The sequence below is a fragment of the Melanerpes formicivorus genome, unplaced genomic scaffold (assembly GCF_026170545.1).
Source record: "Melanerpes formicivorus ecotype bairdi unplaced genomic scaffold, bMelFor1.0.p_v2 SCAF_37, whole genome shotgun sequence".
In the NCBI taxonomy this organism is placed as follows: domain Eukaryota; kingdom Metazoa; phylum Chordata; class Aves; order Piciformes; family Picidae; genus Melanerpes; species Melanerpes formicivorus.
Genome location: NW_027142389.1, coordinates 2,054,913 through 2,077,326, shown reverse-complemented (window position 1 = coordinate 2,077,326; position 22,414 = coordinate 2,054,913). Strand labels below are relative to the sequence as shown.

The 22,414-nt window shown below is 51.3% G+C and overlaps 1 protein-coding gene across 3 annotated transcripts in view; it reads right to left on the bottom strand.

The window, feature by feature from the left end:
* Window positions 1–305: 305 nt before the first annotated feature.
* MSN (moesin) overlaps window positions 306–22,414 on the bottom strand; it is a 59,151-nt gene continuing 37,042 nt past the window's right edge. For all 3 annotated transcript variants that reach the window (XM_068157582.1, XM_068157580.1, XM_068157581.1), the window contains 11 exons: window positions 11,149–11,244; window positions 9,683–9,957; window positions 8,833–8,916; window positions 8,080–8,226; window positions 7,554–7,650; window positions 5,839–6,002; window positions 5,306–5,436; window positions 3,711–3,871; window positions 3,111–3,203; window positions 2,489–2,722; window positions 306–651 (listed from right to left, as the gene is read on the bottom strand). In XM_068157582.1, the coding sequence (XP_068013683.1) occupies window positions 487–651; window positions 2,489–2,722; window positions 3,111–3,203; window positions 3,711–3,871; window positions 5,306–5,436; window positions 5,839–6,002; window positions 7,554–7,650; window positions 8,080–8,226; window positions 8,833–8,916; window positions 9,683–9,957; window positions 11,149–11,244 (1,647 nt within the window). In that variant the 3' untranslated portion in view covers window positions 306–486. The remainder of the gene's footprint in view (window positions 652–2,488; window positions 2,723–3,110; window positions 3,204–3,710; window positions 3,872–5,305; window positions 5,437–5,838; window positions 6,003–7,553; window positions 7,651–8,079; window positions 8,227–8,832; window positions 8,917–9,682; window positions 9,958–11,148; window positions 11,245–22,414) is intronic.

Here is a 22,414-nt window from a genome sequence, read left to right as displayed (position 1 = left end):
CCTTTTCAGCTACACCATTCAGACCCTGCAGTAAGTCAGAAACTCAGACCCTGGCTACTAAGCTTAATACTGAAGCTTGCAGGAGTTAGTAGGAAGGCACAGTGTCAAAACCGTTAGCACTTGACTGCACGCCAGGTAGGACCTGCTGGCTTCCCCAGCCAACAGGAGAGGAGCACAGCAACGCAGCCACTGCAGGGGGCAGCACAAAAGCGAAGGCAGTGAGACCTGACCCAAAGCCAAACCATTTTCAGACCGGCCCCAACCCGTCTGTGCTTCCCCAGGCCACCCCCCGCGACGACGCCAACTCTAAGCTCTTCCGGTGCTGTAACTCCAGCGTTTGCCCCAAACTCGATGAAGAAGGCGGTGGTCACTCTTCTGTAGTGGTTCCAGCGGAGCAGGAGTAGGAGTGAATGTCGGGAGAGGGCGGGAGAGAGGGGGAGAGGAGAGTGCAGGGCAGCAGGCGGCGGGGCGGGACGGGGGGAGACTTTACATGGACTCGAACTCGTCGATGCGCTGCTTGGTGTTGCCCTGCCGGATCTGGCGCAGGGTCTTGTACTTGTCTCGGCCCAGGCGCATGTTCTCGGCGTGGATCATGTCGTTGGCTGTCTTCTTGGTTTCATCCCGAGCGTTGGCCAGCTCTGAGGAGAGAGCCTGGGGAGGAGGGAAGACAGAAAGCAACGGGTTAAGCGTGCGCCAGGGACTCAAAGCCGGGCAAGGAGGCTCCTTGCTGATACTCCTCAAGATTGAGCAGTCAGAGAGACAGGAAACAGAAGCCTGAGTGTTTACACTGCTGGGCTACCTGCTCCAGCTCACCCTGCTTGAGCAAGGCAGTGGGACTAGAGATCTGGGGCTGGTCAGAATAGAACAAAATAGAGTTGACCAGGTTGGAAAAGACCTTTGAGATCAAGTCCAACCTATCATCCAACACTAGCTAATCAACTAAACCATGGCACCAAGCACCCCATCCAGGCTCTTCCTAAACACCTCCAGGGATGGTGACTCCACCACCTCCCTGGGCAGCACATTCCAATGGCCAATCTCTCTTGCTGGGAAGAACTGGATGTTAGCATCCAGCCTAAACCTCCCCTGGCACAGCTTGAGACTGTGTCCTCTTGTTCTGGTGCTGCTTGCCTGGGAGAAGAGACCAACCCCCACCTGGCTACAACCTCCCTTCAGGTAGTTGTAGAGAGCAAGAAGGTCTCCCCTGAGCCTCCTCTTCTCCAGGCTAAGCAACCCCAGCTCCCTCAGCCTCTCCTCACAGGGCTGTGCTCCAGACCCCTCCCCAGCTTTGCTGCCCTTCTCTGGACACGTTCCCAGTCTTGCCAGAAGGCAGCAGAGAGGAGACCTTATTAATGTCTATAAATGAGTGGTGGTGTCAGGATGAAGGTGATGATATGGTTCTATGTCTTTTCAGTGGTGCCCTGTGACAGGACAAGGAACAATAGGTACAAGCTGCAACACAGGAGGTTCCACCTCAACACAAGGAAAAACTTCTTTGCTCTGAGGGTGCTGGAGGCCTGCTGCAGGCTGTCCAGAGGGGTTGTGGAGTCTCCTCTGGAGACTTTCAAAACCCATCTGGATGTGTTCCTGTGTGACCTGCTTTGGCAGGGGGGTTGGACTCAATCTCTGGAGATCCTTGCCAACCCCTAACATTCTGTACTTCTGTTATCTTAAGAGGTCCCTTCCAACTTAAACAGTTCTGTGTGTCTGTGGAAGTTATTTCTCCTCTAATGTTTGAAGGTAGAACACACACACAGTTTATCAGCCTATTAATCTTTGTCTAACACAGTGAAAGACTGTGCCCAGGGTACTTCAGAAGAGCAGTCAAGTGGAGGGCTCCCTAAAGACAACAGCAGCATCTTGCAGAACCTGACCTACTAGTAGCCTTCTACCACAAAAGAAACATGCTGCAGAAGATAAAGTGCACCTCTGTGAATCTGCCTGTGCATAACCACACCACAGCAGAGGCACAACAAGCAAAGCCTGATGCGAGTCAGGCAGCCAACAAATCACTTGGGAAGAGCCAACACCAGAGCACTGGAGCTCCTGACAAGAAGGTGGTGCAGCAATGCTCACTCCCACGTTGAGCCCTACTGGGCTGCTCTCAGGGCTTTGCAATGCAACCCAATCATACAAGACAGTTACAGACAGCTGCTGGATAGGAACTGGCCCAAGCTGCAGGCAGGGCTGTGGACAGCTGTCAGGTGGCTGGCAATACTCCCACAAGCACCCCACGGCTCACAGATGCTGCTTTCTGGCACTGCTTGAGAACACTTCCCCACTTCCAGGAGCATGGAAGTCAAGTGCCAGGCAACAAGATCTCCCCCTCTGCTCGATGGCTAAGCACCTCCCTGACTGATCATCCTCTTTCCCCCTGCCTGTCTTTTTTCCCCCCTCTAAATGCCAGTGATACTTCCCAGCTGGGATTAATGGCATGAAAAATACAAGCAGCACTCTGACACACCACCTTCTGCTGCCAGCTTCTTACCTTCAAGTGTTTCTGGACCCGTTCATTCTTCTCTGCCTCAGTGGTGCGCTCCTCCTCGCTGCGGTCCTTGATGGTGGCCTCCGACCGTAGCTCAGCGCTGGCCTCTGCTGCGTTCTCATCCTGCTCATCATCGTGCTCATTCTCAGAGTGCATGGGCTCAGTGACATGAGGAGTGCTCATGGCAGTCTTCAACTCCTCTTTGGTCTTTTCTAAGTCCTCCTGCACCATCTGGGCCTGCAGTAGGGCATGCCACAGCCAGTCAGTCACTACAACCCCAAGTGTGAGAGAATTCTCACAGAAGCTCTACTCAATACAGGCAACTCCTGCACACCAGAGTGCTGCTTGGCTGCAGTCTTTTGCAAAGCTTCCTGCTGGCTAATGCCTCAGAGATTTGAATGGTTGCAATTCATGAAAAATGGGCTAGAGGCCTAATTAGTCAAAATATCTCCACACAGAGTTAGAACAAGGCACTCATGACACCGAGAAAAGCAGAGCTGGGTATTCACAACGGCCTCAAGCTTGCAGACACTCACTCTAGTGTGGCATCTACTGCAGTAGTTAAGGTCACAACACAGAATGAGAAGCAACAAAAAGTATCTCTGTTCCCCAGATTCTGCTTTACCTTCTGTTGCCACTCCTGGGCCTCGCTCTCCTTCTTCTGCCTGGCCAGCTCCAGCTGCGTGATCCTAGCTGTGAGTTCTGCCATCTCAGCAGCCTGCAAGAGAGAGGTTTTCAGTGGGGACAAACCCAAAGTACTTGCTAAATGAAGCATTTACTTCAAGCCCTGAATAAAACCAGAACCTTTAATACCTTTTCATTAAGGGAAAAATCCTTCCTGTCAACTTCAGTCCCACCCATACCCTCATGATGCAAGGGAAAAGGAAGGACAAAACAGTTTGGGGCTTTCTGTGGGCTTTTGGTTTCTGCTGGGTTTGGTTTTTCTTCTCCTCCAAACAGAGCTACAGAACTCAATTCTTTGAATTCAAACCAGGGGAAGCAATTAGTGAGCTCTACACTCTTCTCAGCATGGCAGACCAAGAAAAGATAAAAGGCAAAAGCACAACCACCCAGATCTGCTGCCCAAATAAACTTACACCTAAATACAAGTGTATCTCCCGAGGCTACGAATTAAAGAACCAAACTCTGCTTCCTCGCTGTATTTATAGCCTGATTTGCTTACTGCCACTATTTTCCCTACCCAATTGTCAGCTCACCCACTTACCAGCTGCTCCTGGGTTTTCTGCTGATCATGGGAAGCTTTCAATAGGGCCTCCTTTGCCTCTTCTGCTTCTCTACGTTCCTTAGCCAGCTTCTCTGCTTCCTCCTGAGCTCGTTTCCTCTCCTGTTCCAGCTCCATAGCTCTGCGTGTCTGTTCTTCCAGTTCTGAAGGAAGAGGGAAGTGCATTTAAAGAGAGATCAAGCAAAGAATGGCAGTAGGAAAGGAAGGTGTCTTTACACCCATGCCCTGGATAAGAGTTTTTCTTCAGAGGAAGAGGTAAAGTAGAGATGCAATCAACTGCCCCCCTTTCCTCTCCTTGACATTGCACCTGAAGCTAGAAGACTAAGAGCCAGGCCTGTTCCAAGCCAGCAGGTTATTTGCCTGATATATTTGTGGGGTAGCATCCATCCCAAAATGCCATCCTTAAGGGCAGAGAAGCAACAGTGTTTTGCTTGGGCAACACCACACTGTGACATTGGCCAGGCAGCCAGTACCAGAACAAGAGGACACAGACTCAGGCTGCGCCAGGGGAGGTTCAGGTTGGATGTTAGGAAGAAGTTCTATACAGAGAGAGTGATTGCCCATTGGAATGGGCTGCCCAGGGAGGTGGTGGGAGTTGCTGTCATTGGAGGTGTTCAGGAGGAGACTTGATGGGGTGCTTGGTGCCATGGGTCAGCTGTTTGGGTGGGTTGGACACGATGATCTTGAAGGTCTCTTCCAACCTGGTTTGGTTTATTCTAAATAAAGGTTTATTCTAATCACACCAGAGAACTACCTGGTGTGACTCCTGCTACACTTTGACTCCTTCCTGTACAGATGTGCTAGGACAAACCTTCCAGCCAGCATCTGAACAACTGCAAGAGGCTCACACTGCTAGAGAGGCATCTTGGCTGTCACCCACCCCTCTAATGCAAGTGCTGTTTCTGCAGCTGCATGTAGAGGGCTTACCTTCAGCTTCAGAAAGTTACACTAGGAACCCAACACCAGTTAGACAATACTGGGGAGCCAAATGGCTCAGAGGTGCTCACAGCTTTACCCCTTAAGTGCCCCTCACTCAGCCTGTGCATCTGAAGAACTCCTGGATCATTTCATATTCAGTTCTGGAGTCCCTACTACAAGAGGGATGTAGAGGTGCTGGAAGGTGTCCAGAGAAGGGCCACAAGGATGATCAGAGGGCTGGAGCACCTCTCCTGTGAGGACAGACTGAAGGAGTTGGGGCTGTTCAGTCTGCAGAAGAGAAGGCTCCCAGGTGACCTCATTGTGGCCTTCCAGTATCTGAAGGGGGATACAGGAAGGCTGGGGAAGGACTTCTCAGGATCTCAGGTAGTGATAGGACTAGGGGGAATGGAATGAAGCTGGAGGTGGGGAGATTCAGGCTGGAGGGGAGGAGGAAGTTCTTCCCCAGGAGAGTGGTGAAGCCCTGGAATGGGTTGTCCAGGGAGGTGGTCAAGGCCTTGTCCCTGGAGGTGTTTAAGCCCAGGCTGGATGAGGCTCTGGGCAGCCTGATCTAGTGTGGGGTGTCCCTGCCCATGGCAGGGGGGTTGGAACTAGATGATCCTTGTGATCCCTCCCAACCCTGACTGATACTATGATATTACCTTGCTGAGCTTTCTTGGTTTGCTCCTCAATTTGCTTGAGTCTCTCCATTAGCTCCTCCTTCTCCCGTTCAATCTTCTCCTTCTCCTTTTCTGCCAACTCCCTCTTCTTCTTCTCATTCTCCAGCAGGGCTCTGATGAGGGGAAAGTCACAACCCAATTTCAGATGAATAGCTACTCAGACTGGAGCACTTCCCAGTGAAGCCATGAGCACGTGAGATCACTCCTCACAGCAGTGCAGAAAGAACAAGTTCTGCGGGCATTCATCTCAATGGCAAGCTCACAACAGCAGTATTATGGGGGAAATCTGCTTTTCTCAAGATCCACATTGCTCCCATCTAGCACATGGGCAATTCTTGAGGGAAGTGAGGGTGTGTCACATCTGTGATGAGGGCCGTTTTCCACCACCCCCTGCGGCCTGCCGAAGCGGAAAGCAGTCTGCTCTGGTTTTGGCTCAAGCACACGAAGGTGCTGCCAGCACACGACGCTATCATGCAGTGACTGACAAAGCCCAGGCTACTCAGAGCCCTACCAACCTCTCCATCTGTTTCTGGTGCTTCTCCTCCCGAGCCTGTGCTTTCATCTGCTGCACCTCGATGGTGTCCGGCTTACGCCTGCGCATGTAGAGCTCGTGGTTGCCCATGCACAGCGCCAGGATCCGCTTGTTGATCCGTAACCGAGGGGCATAGAACACAAAGTCCTTGGGACAGCAAAGCACCAGCATTAGAATCCTAGAGCAGGCTGGGTGGGAAGGGACCTCCAAAGGTTAGCTAGTCTGACCCCCTCTGCAGTCAGGAGGAGAGCTCTGCAGAGGGACCTTGCCAGGCTGGGCAGATGGGCAAAGTCCAAGGGCATGAGATTGAACACATCTGAGTGCTGGGTTCTACACTTTGGCCACAGCAACCCCAGGCAGTGCTACAGGCTGGGGACAGAGTGGCTGGAGACCAGCCAGGCAGAAAAGGACCTGGAGGTACTGGTTGAGCCAGCAAGGTGCCCAGGTGGCCAAGGAGGCCAATAGCATCCTGGCCTGGATCAGAAACGATGTGGCCAGCAGGAGCAGGGAAGTCATTCTGCCCTGGACTCAGCACTGGTTAGGCCACACCTTGAGTCCTGTGTCCAGTTCTGGGCCCCTCAGTTTAGGAAAGATGTTGAGCTGCTGGAAGGTGTCCAGAGAAGGGCAACAAAGCTGGGGAGGGGTCTGGAGCACAGCCCTGTGAGGAGAGGCTGAGGGAGCTGAGGTCGCTTAGCCTGGAGAAGAGGAGGCTCAGGGGTGACCTTATTGCTGTGCCAGGGGAGGTTTAGGCTGGATGTTAGGAAAAAGTTCTTCCCAGAAAGAGAGATTGGCCATTGGGATGTGCTGCCCAGGGAGGTGGTGGAGTCACCATCACTGGAGGTGTTTAGGAAGAGCCTGGCTGAGGCACTTGGTGCCATGGTTCAGTTGATTAGACGGTGTTGGGTGATAGGTTGGACTCTGTGATCTCAAAGGCCTCCTCCAACCTGGTTAATTCTATTCTACTCTATTATCACAGGATGTTAGGGGTTGGAAGAGACCTCTTGAGATCTTCAAGTCCAACCCCCCTGCCAGAGCAGGGCCATAGAATCTAGTGGAGGTGACACAGGTACCCATCCAGATAGGTCTTGAAAGTCTCCAGAGAAGACTCCACAACTTCTCTGGGCAGCCTGTTTCACTGCTCTGTGACCCTCACAGTAAAGAAGTTCTTCCTCATGTCGAGGTGGAACTTCCTGTGCTGCAGTTTCTATCCATTGCCCCTTGTCCTATCACAGGGTGCAAGTGAGCAGAGGCTGTCCCTCTCCCTTCCTTCCTGACATCCAACCCTCAGGTATTTATAGACATTGATTAGATTCCCCTCTCAGTCTTCTCCTTTCCAGACTAAACAGGCTCAGGTCTCTCAGCCTTTCCTCATAAGGCAGTGCTCCAGTCTCAAACATCCTTGTAGTCCTCCCTTGGACTCTCTCAAGTAGATTCCTGTCCCTCTTGAACTGGGGAGCCCAGAACTGGATGCCATATTCCTAGCCAGAAACCAACTCCAATTATCCCCTTGCCTGCCATTAGACTCATTCTGTGCCCACTGCCCTGAACAGATCAGGTAGTGGAGCAGTGCTCAGTTCAGTGTTGACATTATTACTGAAAGTGCTGTCTGCAATTCAAAAGAAACACATCAAATGTAAAATAATTCTGTTTTAAGAAGCTCCCCCCCCCAAAAAGTGTAACTGGAATGTTGCTGCTTACTGGTGCTTTCTTGTCAATAGGCTTGATAACAAATTTCTTGTCATTGAAAGAGATATTTCTGATCTCACTCCAAGGGAAGCCAATTTTCGGTGTTAACCTGCAGAAATGGAAAGCAAAAGGGAGTAAGAGCCCCAAACCATTCCAGATTCTTTCTGTGCACCATAAAGCTCAAGATTCTACTAAACCCACCCTCCTATTTCAGTGCTCTCACATTGACTGGAGCCAGCAAACAAAACTAAGTCAGGCAGATGAACTAGAAGCATTAGAAGCAGTTTTCTGATTCTGCTTTCCTTGTGTTCTAATGGAAACCAGAAGTGGAAAATGCATCTGTGGCAGGAAGGCAAGGCACAACAGGAAAACTAGGCTGCTGTGTGAGTTTCTTGTGGGTTTTGGTCCAAAGCTGTGTTTCATGGATCATGCTGGCAGCATCAAGAAACAAAGCAGACAGAGGAATCGTAGAGTTTGCTTCTAGATTTGAGATTTGTTGCCTTTATACCAGAAAGGCAGAGGAGAGGGAGTTGGTTACCTGTCATTCTGCTCATAAATGTTGAGTCCAAGAGCATCTACACCTAGCCAGAGCTCAGAGCCCTTCTTGTTCTTAATGCTGAAGTAGTTCACACCATACATTTCCAGATCCTGTGCAATTTTCAGGTACTCCAGGACAGCATCTTCTCTGCAGTGTGCAAAAAGAAAGCAGATGATCTTTGTTGAGTATATAAGCAGCTAGAACAAGGAGGTGCTGTCTTTCCTAGGTGGGGCAGAGCAGCAACAAGCTGGCAAATGGGGAATGGAATGAAGCTGGAGGTGGGGAGATTCAGGCTGGAGGTGAGGAGGAGGTTCTTCCCCATGAGAGTGGTGAAGCCCTGGAATGGGTTGTCCAGGGAGGTGGTTGGGGCCCTGTCCCTGGAGGTGTTTAAGCCCAGGCTGGATGAGGCTGTGGCCAGCCTGATGTAGTGTGGGGTGTCCCTGCCCATGGCAGGGGGGTTGGAACTAGATGATCCTTGTGGTCCCTTCCAACCCTGACAGGAACTATGATACTATGAAAGCACCACCCTAGCAGATAAAAACAAACTCTGCAAACTCAGTTTTGTTTTACTAAGGCACTGGAACAGGATCCCCAGGACTAGCAGGGGCATCTGAATCTAGTTACTCTGAGCAAAACAGCTGAAGAATGCCAGCTCACCCTGAAGCAAGGCAGAGGTTTTTGCATGCATTCATACACCACACTAGCACTTAGAACATGACTTTAAAGACAGCAGTTTCACACTGCATCAGTTACCTGATCATTCCTCGATGTTCCTCATGCCACACCTGGATCCTCTCCTCCCACTGGTCTTTGTTAAGCTTGTGCTGCTCCAGAACTCTGAAAAAAATAAGTGAGTACAAGGTATGTTTAGAATAGAATAGAATTAACCAGGTTGGAAAAGACCTTTGAGATCATTGAGTCCAACCTATCACCCAACACCATCTCATCAACTAAACCATGGCACCAAGCGCCCCAGCCAGGCTCTTCCTAAACACCTCCAGTGATGGTGATAGTGTGGCCAGCAGGAGCAGGGAAGTCATTCTGCCCCTGTACTCAGCACTGGTTAGGCCACACCTTGAGCACTGTGTCCAGTTCTCAGTTTAAGAAGGATACTGAGTTGTTGGAAGGTGTCCAGAGAAGGGCAACAAAGCTGGGGAGGGGTTTGGAGCACAGCCCTGTGAGGAGAGGCTGAGGGAGCTGGGGTTGCTTAGCCTGGAGAAGAGGAGGCTCAGGGGAGACTTCATTGCTGTCTACAATGACCTGAAGGGAAGTTGTAACCAAGTGGGGGTTGGTCTCTTCTCTCTAGCAACCAGCACCAGAACAAGAGGACACAGTCTCAAGCTGCACCAGGGGAAGTTTAGGCTGGAGGTGAGGAGAAAGTTCCTCACAGAGAGAGTTGTTAGCCATTGGAATGTGCTGCCCAGGGAGGTGGTGAGTCACCATCCCTGGAGGTGTTCAAGAGGGGACTGGATGTGGCACTTGGTGCCATGGTTTAGTCATGGGGTCTGTGGTGACAGGTTGGACTTGATGATCTTTGAGGTCTCTTCCAACCTTGGTGATTCTGTGTGTGAAAGGTGGTTTAGGACTACGCAGGCTCGCTTACCTCTGTGGGAGCAGTTTGTCACTAGCAAGGTAGCCAGACTTGTGCACCTCTTTGTTGAAGTCTCCATATTTGGACTGGACAGCATAAGAAGCCAGGAGGACAGCTGTTTCTGGAGGGCAGTAAATGTCATCGTTCAGAATGGCCTCCTTCACTTGGAGGAAGAAGAGGCGCTGCGTGATGTCCTGGATCAGCTCCTCCGCCACATCCTCGGGGTAGAACTTGGCACGGAACTTGAAAAGCAGAGGGCTCTCCTTGCGGACATCCTGAGCTGTTACCTGCAACAGAGGCAGCAGAGTTTGTAGCCCCAGGAGCCAGTGAAGGGCAGCAGGTTTATGAACAGGGAGACAAGCACCCATCAGAAAACTAATTCTCCTTTCCAACACAGAACTGAGCAGGCAGAAAACCCAAGGATTGTCACTTCAGTAGCGCTAAACACCTGGTTTACTGTGGATAGCAGGCTGAACAAGAGCCAGCAGTGTGCCCAGGTGGCCAAGGAGGCCAATGGCATCCTGGCCTGCAGCAGGAACAGTGTGGCCAGCAGGAGCACAGAGGTCATTCTGCCCTGGACTCAGCACTGGTTAGGCCACACCTTGAGTCCTGTGTCCAGTTCTGGGCCCCCCAGTTTAGGAAAGATGTTGAGATGCTGGAAGGTGTCCAGAGAAGGGCAACAAAGCTGGGGAGGGGTCTGGAGTACAGCCCTGTGAGGAGAGGCTGAGGGAGCTGGGGTTGCTTAGCCTGGAGAAGAGGAGGCTCAGGGGAGACCTCATTGCTGTCTACAACTCCCTGAAGGGAGGTTGTAGCCAGGTGGGGGTTGGTCTCTTCTCCCAGGCAACCACCAACAGAACAAGAGGACACAGTCTCAAGCTGTGCCAGGGGAAGTTTAGGCTGGATGTTAGGAAGAAGTTCTTCACAGAAGGAGAGATTGGCCATTGAAATGTGCTGCCCAGGGAGGTGATGGAGTCACCATCCCTGGAGGTGTTTAGGAAGAGACTGGATGAGGCACTTGGTGCCATGGTTCAGTTGATTAGATGGTGTTGGGTGATAGGTTTGACTGGATGATCTCAAAGATCTCTTCCAACCTGGTTAATTTAATTCTATTCTACTTCATCACCTCTCCCCACAGGGCTTATGAAAAGCCATTAGTTATGATCAGTGCTAGGTGAGTTCCTCTCCAGGCTTCTCTCCAAGATGGTCACACAAGCACCACAACAGTGTGTTACCAGGAAGGGTCACAGGTCTGCCCAGAGAGCCAACAGGACCAGGCCAGACACCATGACTCCTGCACCTTGGGTGTGGGATGTGGACTGAAGGAAGGCCACACCAACTCACCAATCTTGCAGTACTTCAGGTGTGTGGAGAGGCAAAACCAGATCCCTGACCCTGACAAAAAGAGAGTGAACCTGCCCTTCAAGAGAAGGGAACCCAAGATTAGAGCAAACACCCAGGAAAGATTAGAGCCAACCTACCTTTTTGTTCAATTTCAGCCATGTGGAGAAGCCCTTGGTGTCCTGATACTGAAGTCCAAAAAACCAGACCTCTCTTAGACCAATTGTCTTGACAACCTGAAAGACAGACAGCAGGCAAGAGCCCCAGGGAGATGAGTTAGTCTCAGTGGTGGCAGAGGGCACTGCCAGAGGTAAGCTCAGATGAACACAAAGGGCACCTGAGAGGTCTCAAGTGGGAGATGCATTCTTCCCTCTCCCTCATCTCTCTCAGGCTTCTTGCTATTTATAAACCCCAGCAGTGACACTATTTTCTTCAGCTACTCCTAAGGCACCACTGTATAGCCAGAACACAATGCAACAGGTCTGACAGGTGCACCAGCTGCTGGGAATCGAGCACACAGCTCCATTTGCAGGTCATTCAAATGTCCTACTCCTGGGCAAGCCCTGAATCACCCTGCCAGGCTGTGCCACTTAGCAATTTGTATTTACCCCACTCATAGCTGTGGGCAGGCCTTTCAGGCAGCTCTTCAAGGAGTGGCACCATTCAGAGGTACTGCAGTAGGTAATCAATACACCCCCCCTTGTGCCAGCACAAGCAGCCACCACAGAACTGAACTACACCACCCTACAATCTCTCCCTTTAGTTGTTTTTAAGGCCAGGCTGGATGCGGCTCTGGGCAACCTGCTCTAGTGTGAGGTATCCCTGCCCATGGCAGGGGGGTTGGAACTGGATGATCCTTGAGGTCCCTTACAATTCTGTGACCCTACTCTGGCAGGGGAGTTGGACTACATCATCTTTTGAGGTCCCTTCCAACCCCTAACATTCTGTGATTCCCCTAGCACAACTTGGGTGTACCCAGGAGGCTCTACAGACATACTGTAACAAGAGACAAGAGCCTCATGGGGGGGCAAGACTACTGCAGTATAATGCCACTGCTGGTAAAAGGGAGGGGGAAGCTTCTGGGCAAAGCCTGTTCACTAGCAGGAAGGCACAGCTTTGTGCCCTGTCAAGTCTGGGACATGCCACAGGGTGTAGAAGTTTAAGTTCCCCCAAGTCTCTCCCTAACGCCCAGGAGTTGCCTAGTAAGAGAGGTGACAGCAAAGTGCCTCCTTTGCAAGTATATGAACAAGGAAGTGGAAAGGAGAACACATTTGTCTTGAGGTTGTCACAGTGCCTAAAGTACAGCACTGGAAGCTGCTTTTACACACCACCCACCCCTTGGGCTTGCTCACAGCTCCCCTCCTTCCTAGGGACTCAACTGCAGAGCAAGAGATAAGCCTTGCTTGGGGTAAAAGCAGCTGCCTGGTCATGGTGTGTCCTCTGCCAGGTAAGCTGAAGTAATCTTGTGTTGAATTGTCCCACATGTTATGATTTCTTCCTAAATGCCTACCTCCTTCTCAATTAATTCCTTGTTGAATCCTAAGGATACACTCTGTTCCCTTCTCATGCTGTCTCTAGCACTGACAAGACACAGACCCAAAGACAGAGGGTCCCTACAGACTCATTACTACTTAGATTGAGGGCTTGGATCAAACATTTCTTCTGGCCTTACAAAAGCAGCACCAGGGCTCTAGTTCTTTTCAGATTCCAAACCAACAGAAGCTTTCAGCAGAGGCATGCTATGGGTAGCACAGAGACTGAACTGATGTCAGATCCTGTAGGCTGTGTACATCATCCCACAGGAGTCCATGAAATGGTTCAGGCTGTCCTTGCTCAAATATGACCTGGAGAGCTGGCCTGTAGCCCCTGTAAACACAGAAACCTGGGGCAGATGAACCTTGACTTGTGCACCCCACCCAGTGTGCTGCAGAGAAGAATCAGAGTTTGCTGGATGCCCTGGAAGCACGTGGAACAAGGAGGAAGAAAGGCTGTCCCAGGGCCTAAGGAAAGCTCTGTTCTTGGCAGCATTAACATCTGAATGGGATGGAAGCTCCCCCCTCCGCTGATGTGTCTGCTTGCCTCACTTCCATTTGTCAGCAGCTTATGCCTGGGAATGCAACAAGCTGGTCTGCCAGCAAGGAACTGAAAGGCATCACACCAGGGCCCGGCACAAAAGGACTTTTATTCCGCAGCAGAAGCCTGCACAGCAATGGCGGTGACAAGAAGGGACTGGGCAGACAGCGCCGCACACAGCAGCACACCCCCGAGCTGCTACTGAATCGAGGCAGGGGTGGGAGGGAGAGACAGCCTGCCTTCCCACCTCAGCTTCAGGGGCTGACTGAGCTCCATTTAGCGAGGCAAAAAGCAGGCAGAGCCAGCTTTCTGCAGCTGCGAGGAGCCTGGCTGGCAGCTCACAGCTCGGTTGTGCTTGGGGGCGTGCAGCTTCCAGAGCCCTGCTGAACTGTGAGATGTTCCAGAAAGCAGACAGCTCCTGGCAGAGGATGGAGAGAGGCTGGCACACAGGAGAGGAGAACACAAAGCACTGTTTATCACAGACCACTACACTTAAATACCTAGTTCACACTCTGGGCTGGGGAGTGACATCTGTTCTTTGTGCCAGGGAGAGCATTCATCAGTCCCTGGATCTTGTTTGGCCTGCACCACGAGGTCAAGTCTACAACTGGCAACAGATTACAGGCAGCCTTAAAATCCAGCAGCCCCATGGTACCTTCACCAGCCATGATAAAGCTCTTCATCAAGTACCACTAGCTTAAATTTCCACTCAGCAAGTGATTCTGCCTCAAGGAGAAAGGTGCAGTTCTGGTGGCTCTCCCCTCACCTTCTGCAGGCACTCTAAGCACACATTAGTACCACTTTGGACTTATGTTCAGGGAAGGAAAAGAGTTTTCCAGGTAGCCTTTTCTCTTGCTGCTTCTTACTCCTTACTTCTCTTCCTGTTCTTCCCCTCAACACTCACCCATCTCCCTCTGATCTATGTCCTTGCCTTTCACCAAGTGCTGCCCCACAGCAGGAGGGAAGCTGCAGGCAGCCTGTTAAACGTGATTTTAGCATCATGATGATGATTGAAGGTCACCTTCATCCTCAGCCCAGGAGATACACCACCATGCTAGTAACAAGTGCAGGCTGTGCATGGAAGCACTTTCTACACATGAGCAAGACCAAAGCATGCAAGCAGAGGAAGTAACTTCCCACTCAGGCCAAGTTCCAGAGCCAAAGCATCCCAGGTTACAGTGCACAATACATCTGTCTTGAATCTCACCTACTGTCCTAATGATGTGGGCCCCTCTCCTTTTTATGCTAGGCCTGTTGAGTACTTCTGAGAGCAAGCTGCTAGCAAACCTTATTGCTGGAGGAGCTCTGAGCTGCTGCCACACCTGCAATTTCACATTCCATAGTCAAATATCCCACATCCAATTTCACATCCCATAGTTTACCTGGACCTAAGCAAAGCCTTCGACACTGTCCCGCACCACATCCTGGTCTCCAGGCTGGTGACACATGGGTGTGATGGGTGACCACTAGATGGATAAGGAACTGGCTTGATGGCTGCACCCAAAGAGTGGCTGTCAATGGCTCCATGTCCCAGTGGAGGCCAGGGACAAGCAGAGTTCCTCAGGGATCAGTCCTGGGACCTGTCTTGTTCAACATCTTTGTGGGTGCCATGGACAGTGGCATTGAGTGCACCCTCAGCAAGTTTGATGATGACACCAAGCTGTGTGGTGCAGCAGACAGGCTGGAGGGAAGGGAGGCCATCCAGAGGGACCTTGACAGGCTGGAGAGGTGGGCACAAGCCAACCTCAGGAGCTCCGTTCAACAAGACCAAGGGCAGGGTCCTGCAGCTGGGTTGAGGCAATCCCAGGCACAAATCCAGGCTGGGCAGGGACTGGCTGGAAAGCAGCCCTGAGGAGAGAGACTTGGGGGTGCTGGTGGACGAGAAGCTCAACATGAGCTCTCAGTGTGCACTTGCAGCCCACAAAGCCAATCAGATCCTGGGCTGCATCAGGAGAAGTGTGGCCAGCAGGGCAAGGGAGGTGATCCTCCCCCTCTACTCAGCTCTGGTGAGACCCCACCTGGAGTACTGCCTCCAGTTCTGGAGCCCCTATTACAAGAGGGATGTGGAGGTGCTGGAAGGTGTCCAGAGAAGGGCTTCTTTAGAAACAAGCAGGGTATTTCTGGTTGGACTACTGCCTTCCTAGAAGCCACTTCTACACATTCCTGTGAAACTGGAGACAGTTTCTGCACCACTCAGCCACTCATTACACAAACAAGAGTTTTGGGGTTTGCTGGAGGCATCAGCCATGGTCCAGAGACTGCTGCTTTCTACCATGAAATTGCCATAGCAAGTTTTTGGTTCAGTGCTTTCAAGTGCTCCAGAGCAGTCTCACATATTTTAAACACAGCTAGGTAGGACCTTGTCAAGGCTAAAGTCTTGTCTACAGTCTCTTTCCTCACAAAGCTCAGCCACTTTTACTTCAAACAGCTTGTGGTGGGTTAACACCTTTTTCTGAAAACAAAAGAAGAAAGCAGGGTGGAGGGCTTGCGGGTACTTTTCACTCCCTGAAGGGCGTCTCCCCCCTGGGAAAGCTGAGTCTGTTCCACTCCCCCCTCCCTGCCCAGCAAGGGTATAAAAAGCAGGACCTCATAGCTGTTGGGTCTCCTTTTTGGCTCCTGCCTCTGCTGGATGAGAGCTACTGCAGCTGCTCCTCAGCCACGTGGCCAGACCTGATCCTTCTCCCTGCTGCCTCTGCGCCTCTTCGGAGACAGACTGGTTTTGTATTATTTTTTTTCTATTCCCCTCCCATCCATTCTTGTTCCTTGCCCTTGTGAACCTTATTCCCTGTTATTGCTATATATATATATATATTTGAAGAAAAAAAAAAAATTACTTGCCTCTCTACTTCCAAGCTGACTCCAGATTGCTGATTAGTGGATTTGCTCCTTACCTTTTTTTTTTCCCCTCCTCTTCCTATTTGGAGGGAGGAGGTGGGGGGGGGGAAGTGGGGAAGAGATTCTCAGCCTTTTCCCCATTTGAGCTTTTAACTCTCAGTTAAGGCTCAAACCACTACAATTTTTGGCGCCTCCAACGTGGGGCTTGGAAATTGATCTTGTATTGGGAAAGCAATACCTTTTTTTTTTTTTTTTTTCTGAAAAAGGAGCTTGAAGTAGAAATGGCAATTTTAAAGAACCTGATGGTCCAAGCCTTTTCATGGGCTTTTGGCTGGATCTTTTGGACCCACATCTACAAATTAATAACGTACCACGTGGTGTGGTTAACGATAGAGATGCTGATCAAGTGGATAAAAACTTTACCAATTAAGTTAGGCATGTATCTCTTGAATTCATTGAATTTCACTGTCAGTGGTAACTTTTCTAATATAGGAAACTTTCCTGAAGCAAGTTATGAAACCAATGGTGTAGATAAAAGTGCCTGTGATGGAAAATTGCTCTACGTTGCAATATGCTCCATATGCCTAAATGTAATCCTTATAGTGGCATTTGCTGGGACCGTGTTGGGTGGAGGACTAGCTAAGCCATTAAGAGCTGTTTGGAGGGTGATAACACACTCCTTTGTGCTCTTTAATGACTGGGGGCGTGTCTGCTGTGGGCATTGTAAGCACTCTGTAGACACAAAGAGGGAGGGGTCAGGTTGTAATGACTGTGCCAGCTCTCAGCCTGAGCCCCAGGCACAAGGGTTTGCCCCACCACCAGCAGTCCCACAGTTGACCCCTGATGCTCCTGCCAATGCAGTCTCTCTAGCACCGGTCACCACACGCAGGAAAAGAAATCAAAAATCATCGCCAAGCACGGATGGTGAGGAAGGAACCTCAGCAGGCCCCAGCAGCTCACAGAACCCAGCGGTGGATGAAGATGATTCAGACCAGGAAATAACTGTTACATCGCTGCCCAGAAAGGAACTAAGGCAAACTCGTCTGGACTACGCCAGGAAAGAGGGTGAGCCAATACTAAGCTGGGCCCTGAGATGCTGGGACGAGGGGGTGGACACAGTGGACCTGGATAAGAGGGAGGCAAAGCTTTTAGGCTCCCTGACTCGTGATGCTGGTCTGGACAAGGAGTTAGCCAAACTTGATGGAATACACACTCTCTGGGCCCGGATTCTGAACGCCATCAAGAGCCGGTACCGCTCAAGAGATGACCTGCCCTGGGCCCCAGTTAGATGGACAACTATGGAACAGGGCATTCGGTATCTGAGGCAGATGGCCGTGATGGAAATAATTTATGGGGATGGCCAGCTCCCTTCGGACCCAGATGAGGTGCCCATGAGACGGCCCTTCGTAAAGAAACTCACCCAGGGTGCTCCTCAGAAATATGCTCACACATTAGGAGGGATACTCTTGACTGGACAGGATGGAAGTCCTAAAACTGTCTGTGAGTTTGCCAATGATTTAAGGGAATATGAGGACAGCGTAAATCAGAAACCCCTGATCTCAGCCATAGAAACTATGGCTAAAGACATTGTCAAAGAGATCAAGACCTCCATGTCTGAACTGAAAAAGGGGAGCGATGCCTCCTTTTCCCCTTCTCCTTCAGAATGGGTCCAGGTTTCAGCAATCAGGAACAGGCGACCTTCCCCTAGGAGATCACCCCAAGCCAATCGGGGAATGTCAAGGGGGTCTCTGTGGAGGTTCCTCTGTGACCATGGAGAGGACATGGACACCTGGCATGGCCAACCCACCTCTGCCCTCTGGAACAGGGTGCGGGAACTGCAAGGTGGGCACCACGCAGATAACTCATCTAGGAGAAGAGCTGCCCCAGTTTCCTGGAGTGGTCCCTCTCGCTCAAGAGACCCTTCCCCTAGTAACACAGGGCCATGTGACAAGTGTGGACATTGCCGCCAGCATTAGAGGTGCCCTACCTCCAGCCAGGTGGAGGCCAGGGATAACAGAGTATACTGGGATGTGTACGTGAAATGGCCTGGCACTTCAGAAGCCCTGAAGTACCGAGCTCTGGTGGACACAGGGGCCCAATGCACCCTGATACCATCGGGGTACAAAGGTGCTGAGTCCATAAGCATTCAAGGAGTCACAGGAGGCTCACAAGACTTGACTGTACTGCAAGCTGAGATAAGCCTGACCGGGAATGAATGGGGAAAGCACGACATAGTGACTGGTCCAGATGCACCTTGCATTCTTGGCATTGACTTTCTGCGGGAGGGATGCTTCAAGGACCCTAGGGGGCACAAGTGGGCGTTTGGGGTGGCAGCTGTGGAGACTGCAGGCAAAGAACAGCTGTCCACCATGCCCGAGCTTTCAGATGACCCCTCCGTAGTGGGCAGCCATAAGGTGCAGGATTTGAAGTTACCTATTGCCTCTCGCATAGTACATCGCAGGCAATACAGGACCAACAGAGACTCTCTGCACCCCATACACCAACTGATTCGACGACTGGAGAGCCAGAGCGTGATCAGCAAGGCTCACTCCCCCTTCAACAGCCCAATATGGCCAGTGCGGAAGGCAAATGGGGAATGGAGACTGACTGTGGACTACCGTGGCCTGAATGAAGTGACTCCTCCGATCAGCGCTGCCGTGCCGGACATGCTGGAGCTCCAGTACGAGCTGGAATCGAAGGCGGCCAAGTGGTATGCCACAATTGACATTGCTAATGCCTTTTTCTCCATTCCCATTGCAGAAGAATGCCGGCCACAGTTTGCTTTCACCTGGAGGGGAGTACAGTATCAATGGAATCGGTTGCCTCAGGGCTGGGTCCATAGCTCAACCATCTGCCATGAGGTGATCCAGACTGCATTGGAGAAAGGTGGAGCTCCTGAGCATCTGCAGTTCATTGATGACATCATTGTATGGGGTGAGACAGCAGAGGAAGTTTACCAGAAGGGTAAGAGGATAATTGACATCCTGCTGGAGGCTGGCTTTGCCATCAAGAGAAGCAAGGTGAAAGGGCCTGCCAGGGAGATCCAGTTCCTGGGTGTTCAATGGCAGGATGGCCGTCGCCACATCCCTCAGGAGGTGGTGAACAGGGTAGCCACTATGGTGCAGCCCACGAACAAGAAAGAGACACAGTCATTTTTGGGGCTTGTGGGCTTCTGGAAAATGCACATTCCCGGGTACAGTCAAATTGTGAAGCCTCTCTTCCATGTAACAAGGAAGAAAAATGATTTTGTGTGGGGACCTGAGCAGCAGGTGGTGTTTGACCAGATCAAACGAGAGGTGGTCCATGCTATGGCTCTGGGACCTGTTCGAATGGGGCCAGAGATCAAGAATGTGCTGTACACTGCGGCTGGTGAGAATGGTCCTACATGGAGCTTGTGGCAGAAGGCTCCTGGTGAAACCAGGGGCAGGCCCCTAGGTTTCTGGAGTAAGGGGTACAGAGGCTCTGAGGCCAACTACACCGCGACAGAGAAGGAAATCCTAGCTGCCTATGAGGGCGTCCGGGCTGCCTCTGAGGTAATTGGGACTGAGTCACCTCTATTTCTAGCTCCGAGACTTCCAGTCCTGACCTGGATGTTCAAAGGGAGAGGCTCAACCCCACATCATGCCACAGATGCTACCTGGAGTAAGTGGATGGCCCTGATAACTCAGCGAGCTCGGATGGGGAACTTCGAACACCCTGGCATAGTGGAAGTGATCACCAACTGGCCAGAGGGTGCTGACTTTGGAATGCCACCAGAGCAGACAGTGACCCGTGCTGAGGAGGCTCCCCCATATAATGATCTCCCTGACAATGAGAAGGGCTATGCTCTATTTACAGATGGGTCCTGCCGGCTTGTAGGAAGCAAGCGGAGATGGAAGGCAGCTGTCTGGAGCCCAACAAGGCAAGTGGCAGAAGCAAGGGATGGAGAAGGTGAATCCAGTCAGTACGCAGAGGTAAAAGCTGTCCAGCTGGCCCTGGATATAGCAGAACGAGAGAACTGGCCAGTGCTGTACCTCTACACTGACTCCTGGATGGTAGCCAACGCCTTGTGGGGGTGGCTGAAGGAATGGAGGAGGAACGGGTGGCAGAGAAAAGGGAAGCCTGTTTGGGCCGCTGACCTGTGGCAAGACATCGCCGCCCGCCTGGACAGGCTGCCAACCAAGGTACGGCACATCGATGCACACATCCCCAAGAGCAGAGCCACAGAGGAGCACAAGCACAACCACCAAGCAGACCTGGCTGCTAAGATCTCCCAAATAGACTTGGACTGGGAACACAAGGGTGAGCTGTTTTTAGCTCGCTGGGCCCATGACACTTCTGGCCACCAAGGGAGAGATGCCACATACCGGTGGGCTCGGGACAGAGCTGTGGACATCTCTATGGAGGCCATCTCACAGGTCATCCATGAGTGTGACATCTGTGCTGCCATCAAGCAGGCCAAGCGCATGAAGCCTCTGTGGTATGGGGGGAGATGGTCGAAATATAAATATGGAGAGGCCTGGCAGGTAGACTACATCACCCTTCCTCGGTCTCACAGTGGCAAGCAGTATGTACTGACCATGGTGGAGGCAAGTACAGGGTGGCTGGAGACCTATCCAGTTCCTCATGCCACTGCTCGCAACACCATCCTGGGCCTAGAGAGACATATCCTGTGGAGACACGGCACCCCTGGGAGGATTGAATCAGACAATGGAACCCACTTCAGGAACCATCTCATAAGGGACTGGGCAAAGGAACATGGGATTGAGTGGATTTACCACATCCCATACCATGCACCAGCTGCAGGGAAGGTCGAGCGCTACAATGGCTTGCTAAAGACCACCCTAAAAGCCATGGGGGGTGGAACCTTCAGGAACTGGGAAAAGCACCTAGCTCAAGCCACTTGGTTAGTGAACAGCAGAGGATCTGTGAACCGAGCTGGTCCTGCCCAGTCCCACCTGCTGCAAACAGTGGATGGAGATGGAGTTCCTGTGATTGCTGAGAAGAACCTGCTGGGGAAGTCAGTGTGGGTTTTTCCTGCTGCTGGTGGGGGCAAACCAACCCGAGGGGTGGTCTCAGCTGAGGGGCCTGGTCACACGTACTGGGTTATGTTAGAAACCGGGGACATTCAGTGTATCCCACAGCAGAACGTGACTCTGGCTGAGAGAGGATGAACTCAGAGGAGGCAACACTCATCAATGTAATTATGTGAATAGTTATAAGTTGTTCTAAGTTTCTCCATCCTAGTTTAATACCAGCCCAGCATCCAGGACCCAACGTACCCACTGCACACCAACCCAAAGAGCATCATCTTACCTGTACCCGTTCCTGATGTCCCTACAGCAACGGACTGTTCCCTATGTCCATACAGCAACAGACTGTTCCTGACCTTTTCCTTTCCCTTTCAAAGACAGACTGATTCCTGATTCTTCTCCACATGCCTGCCCAGTTCAAGCACCACCTACAGTGACCATCAGCAGAGAGAGAGACTGCCCTGGGAGAGAGCAAGCCGGGATAGCAAGAGACTTGCACCAAGGATTCAAATACCATGTGTCAAAATCACATGAAGGGGCTGTGGCAGGAGAGAGGAAGTGGAACAGAGGGGTGGATTGTGGTGGGTTAACACCTTTTTCTGAAAACAAAAGAAGAAAGCAGGGTGGAGGGCTTGCGGGTACTTTTCACTCCCTGAAGGGCGTCTCCCCCCTGGGAAAGCTGAGTCTGTTCCACTCCCCCCTCCCTGCCCAGCAAGGGTATAAAAAGCAGGACCTCATAGCTGTTGGGTCTCCTTTTTGGCTCCTGCCTCTGCTGGATGAGAGCTACTGCAGCTGCTCCTCAGCCACGTGGCCAGACCTGATCCTTCTCCCTGCTGCCTCTGCGCCTCTTCGGAGACAGACTGGTTTTGTATTATTTTTTTTCTATTCCCCTCCCATCCATTCTTGTTCCTTGCCCTTGTGAACCTTATTCCCTGTTATTGCTATATATATATATATATTTGAAGAAAAAAAAAAAATTACTTGCCTCTCTACTTCCAAGCTGACTCCAGATTGCTGATTAGTGGATTTGCTCCTTACCTTTTTTTTTTCCCCTCCTCTTCCTATTTGGAGGGAGGAGGTGGGGGGGGGGAAGTGGGGAAGAGATTCTCAGCCTTTTCCCCATTTGAGCTTTTAACTCTCAGTTAAGGCTCAAACCACTACACAGCTCCACTCAGCTGGAGTTACTCAAAAGTTAAGAGGGATTTGGTCAGCCTGTGTTGTAAGCTTTAGCCACCACAAAAGTAGAGGCTGAGGAACTGGTACCATGCAGATCCATTAAACTCACTGCAGGAGATAAGCAAGCCACAGTGGGGCAAGGGAACTCAGAATCTTGGGAGCTCTGGCTCTTAAATCTGTAGGGCACTTAAGGAATAAAAAAGTGTTAACCTCTCACGTGTAGGAAACACACAAAGCAAAGCAATGCTTGGAGTTCACACTAGTCTCCAGTCCAGCTGCACTTCAGTGACACAGGAAAGGGTTAAGGAAA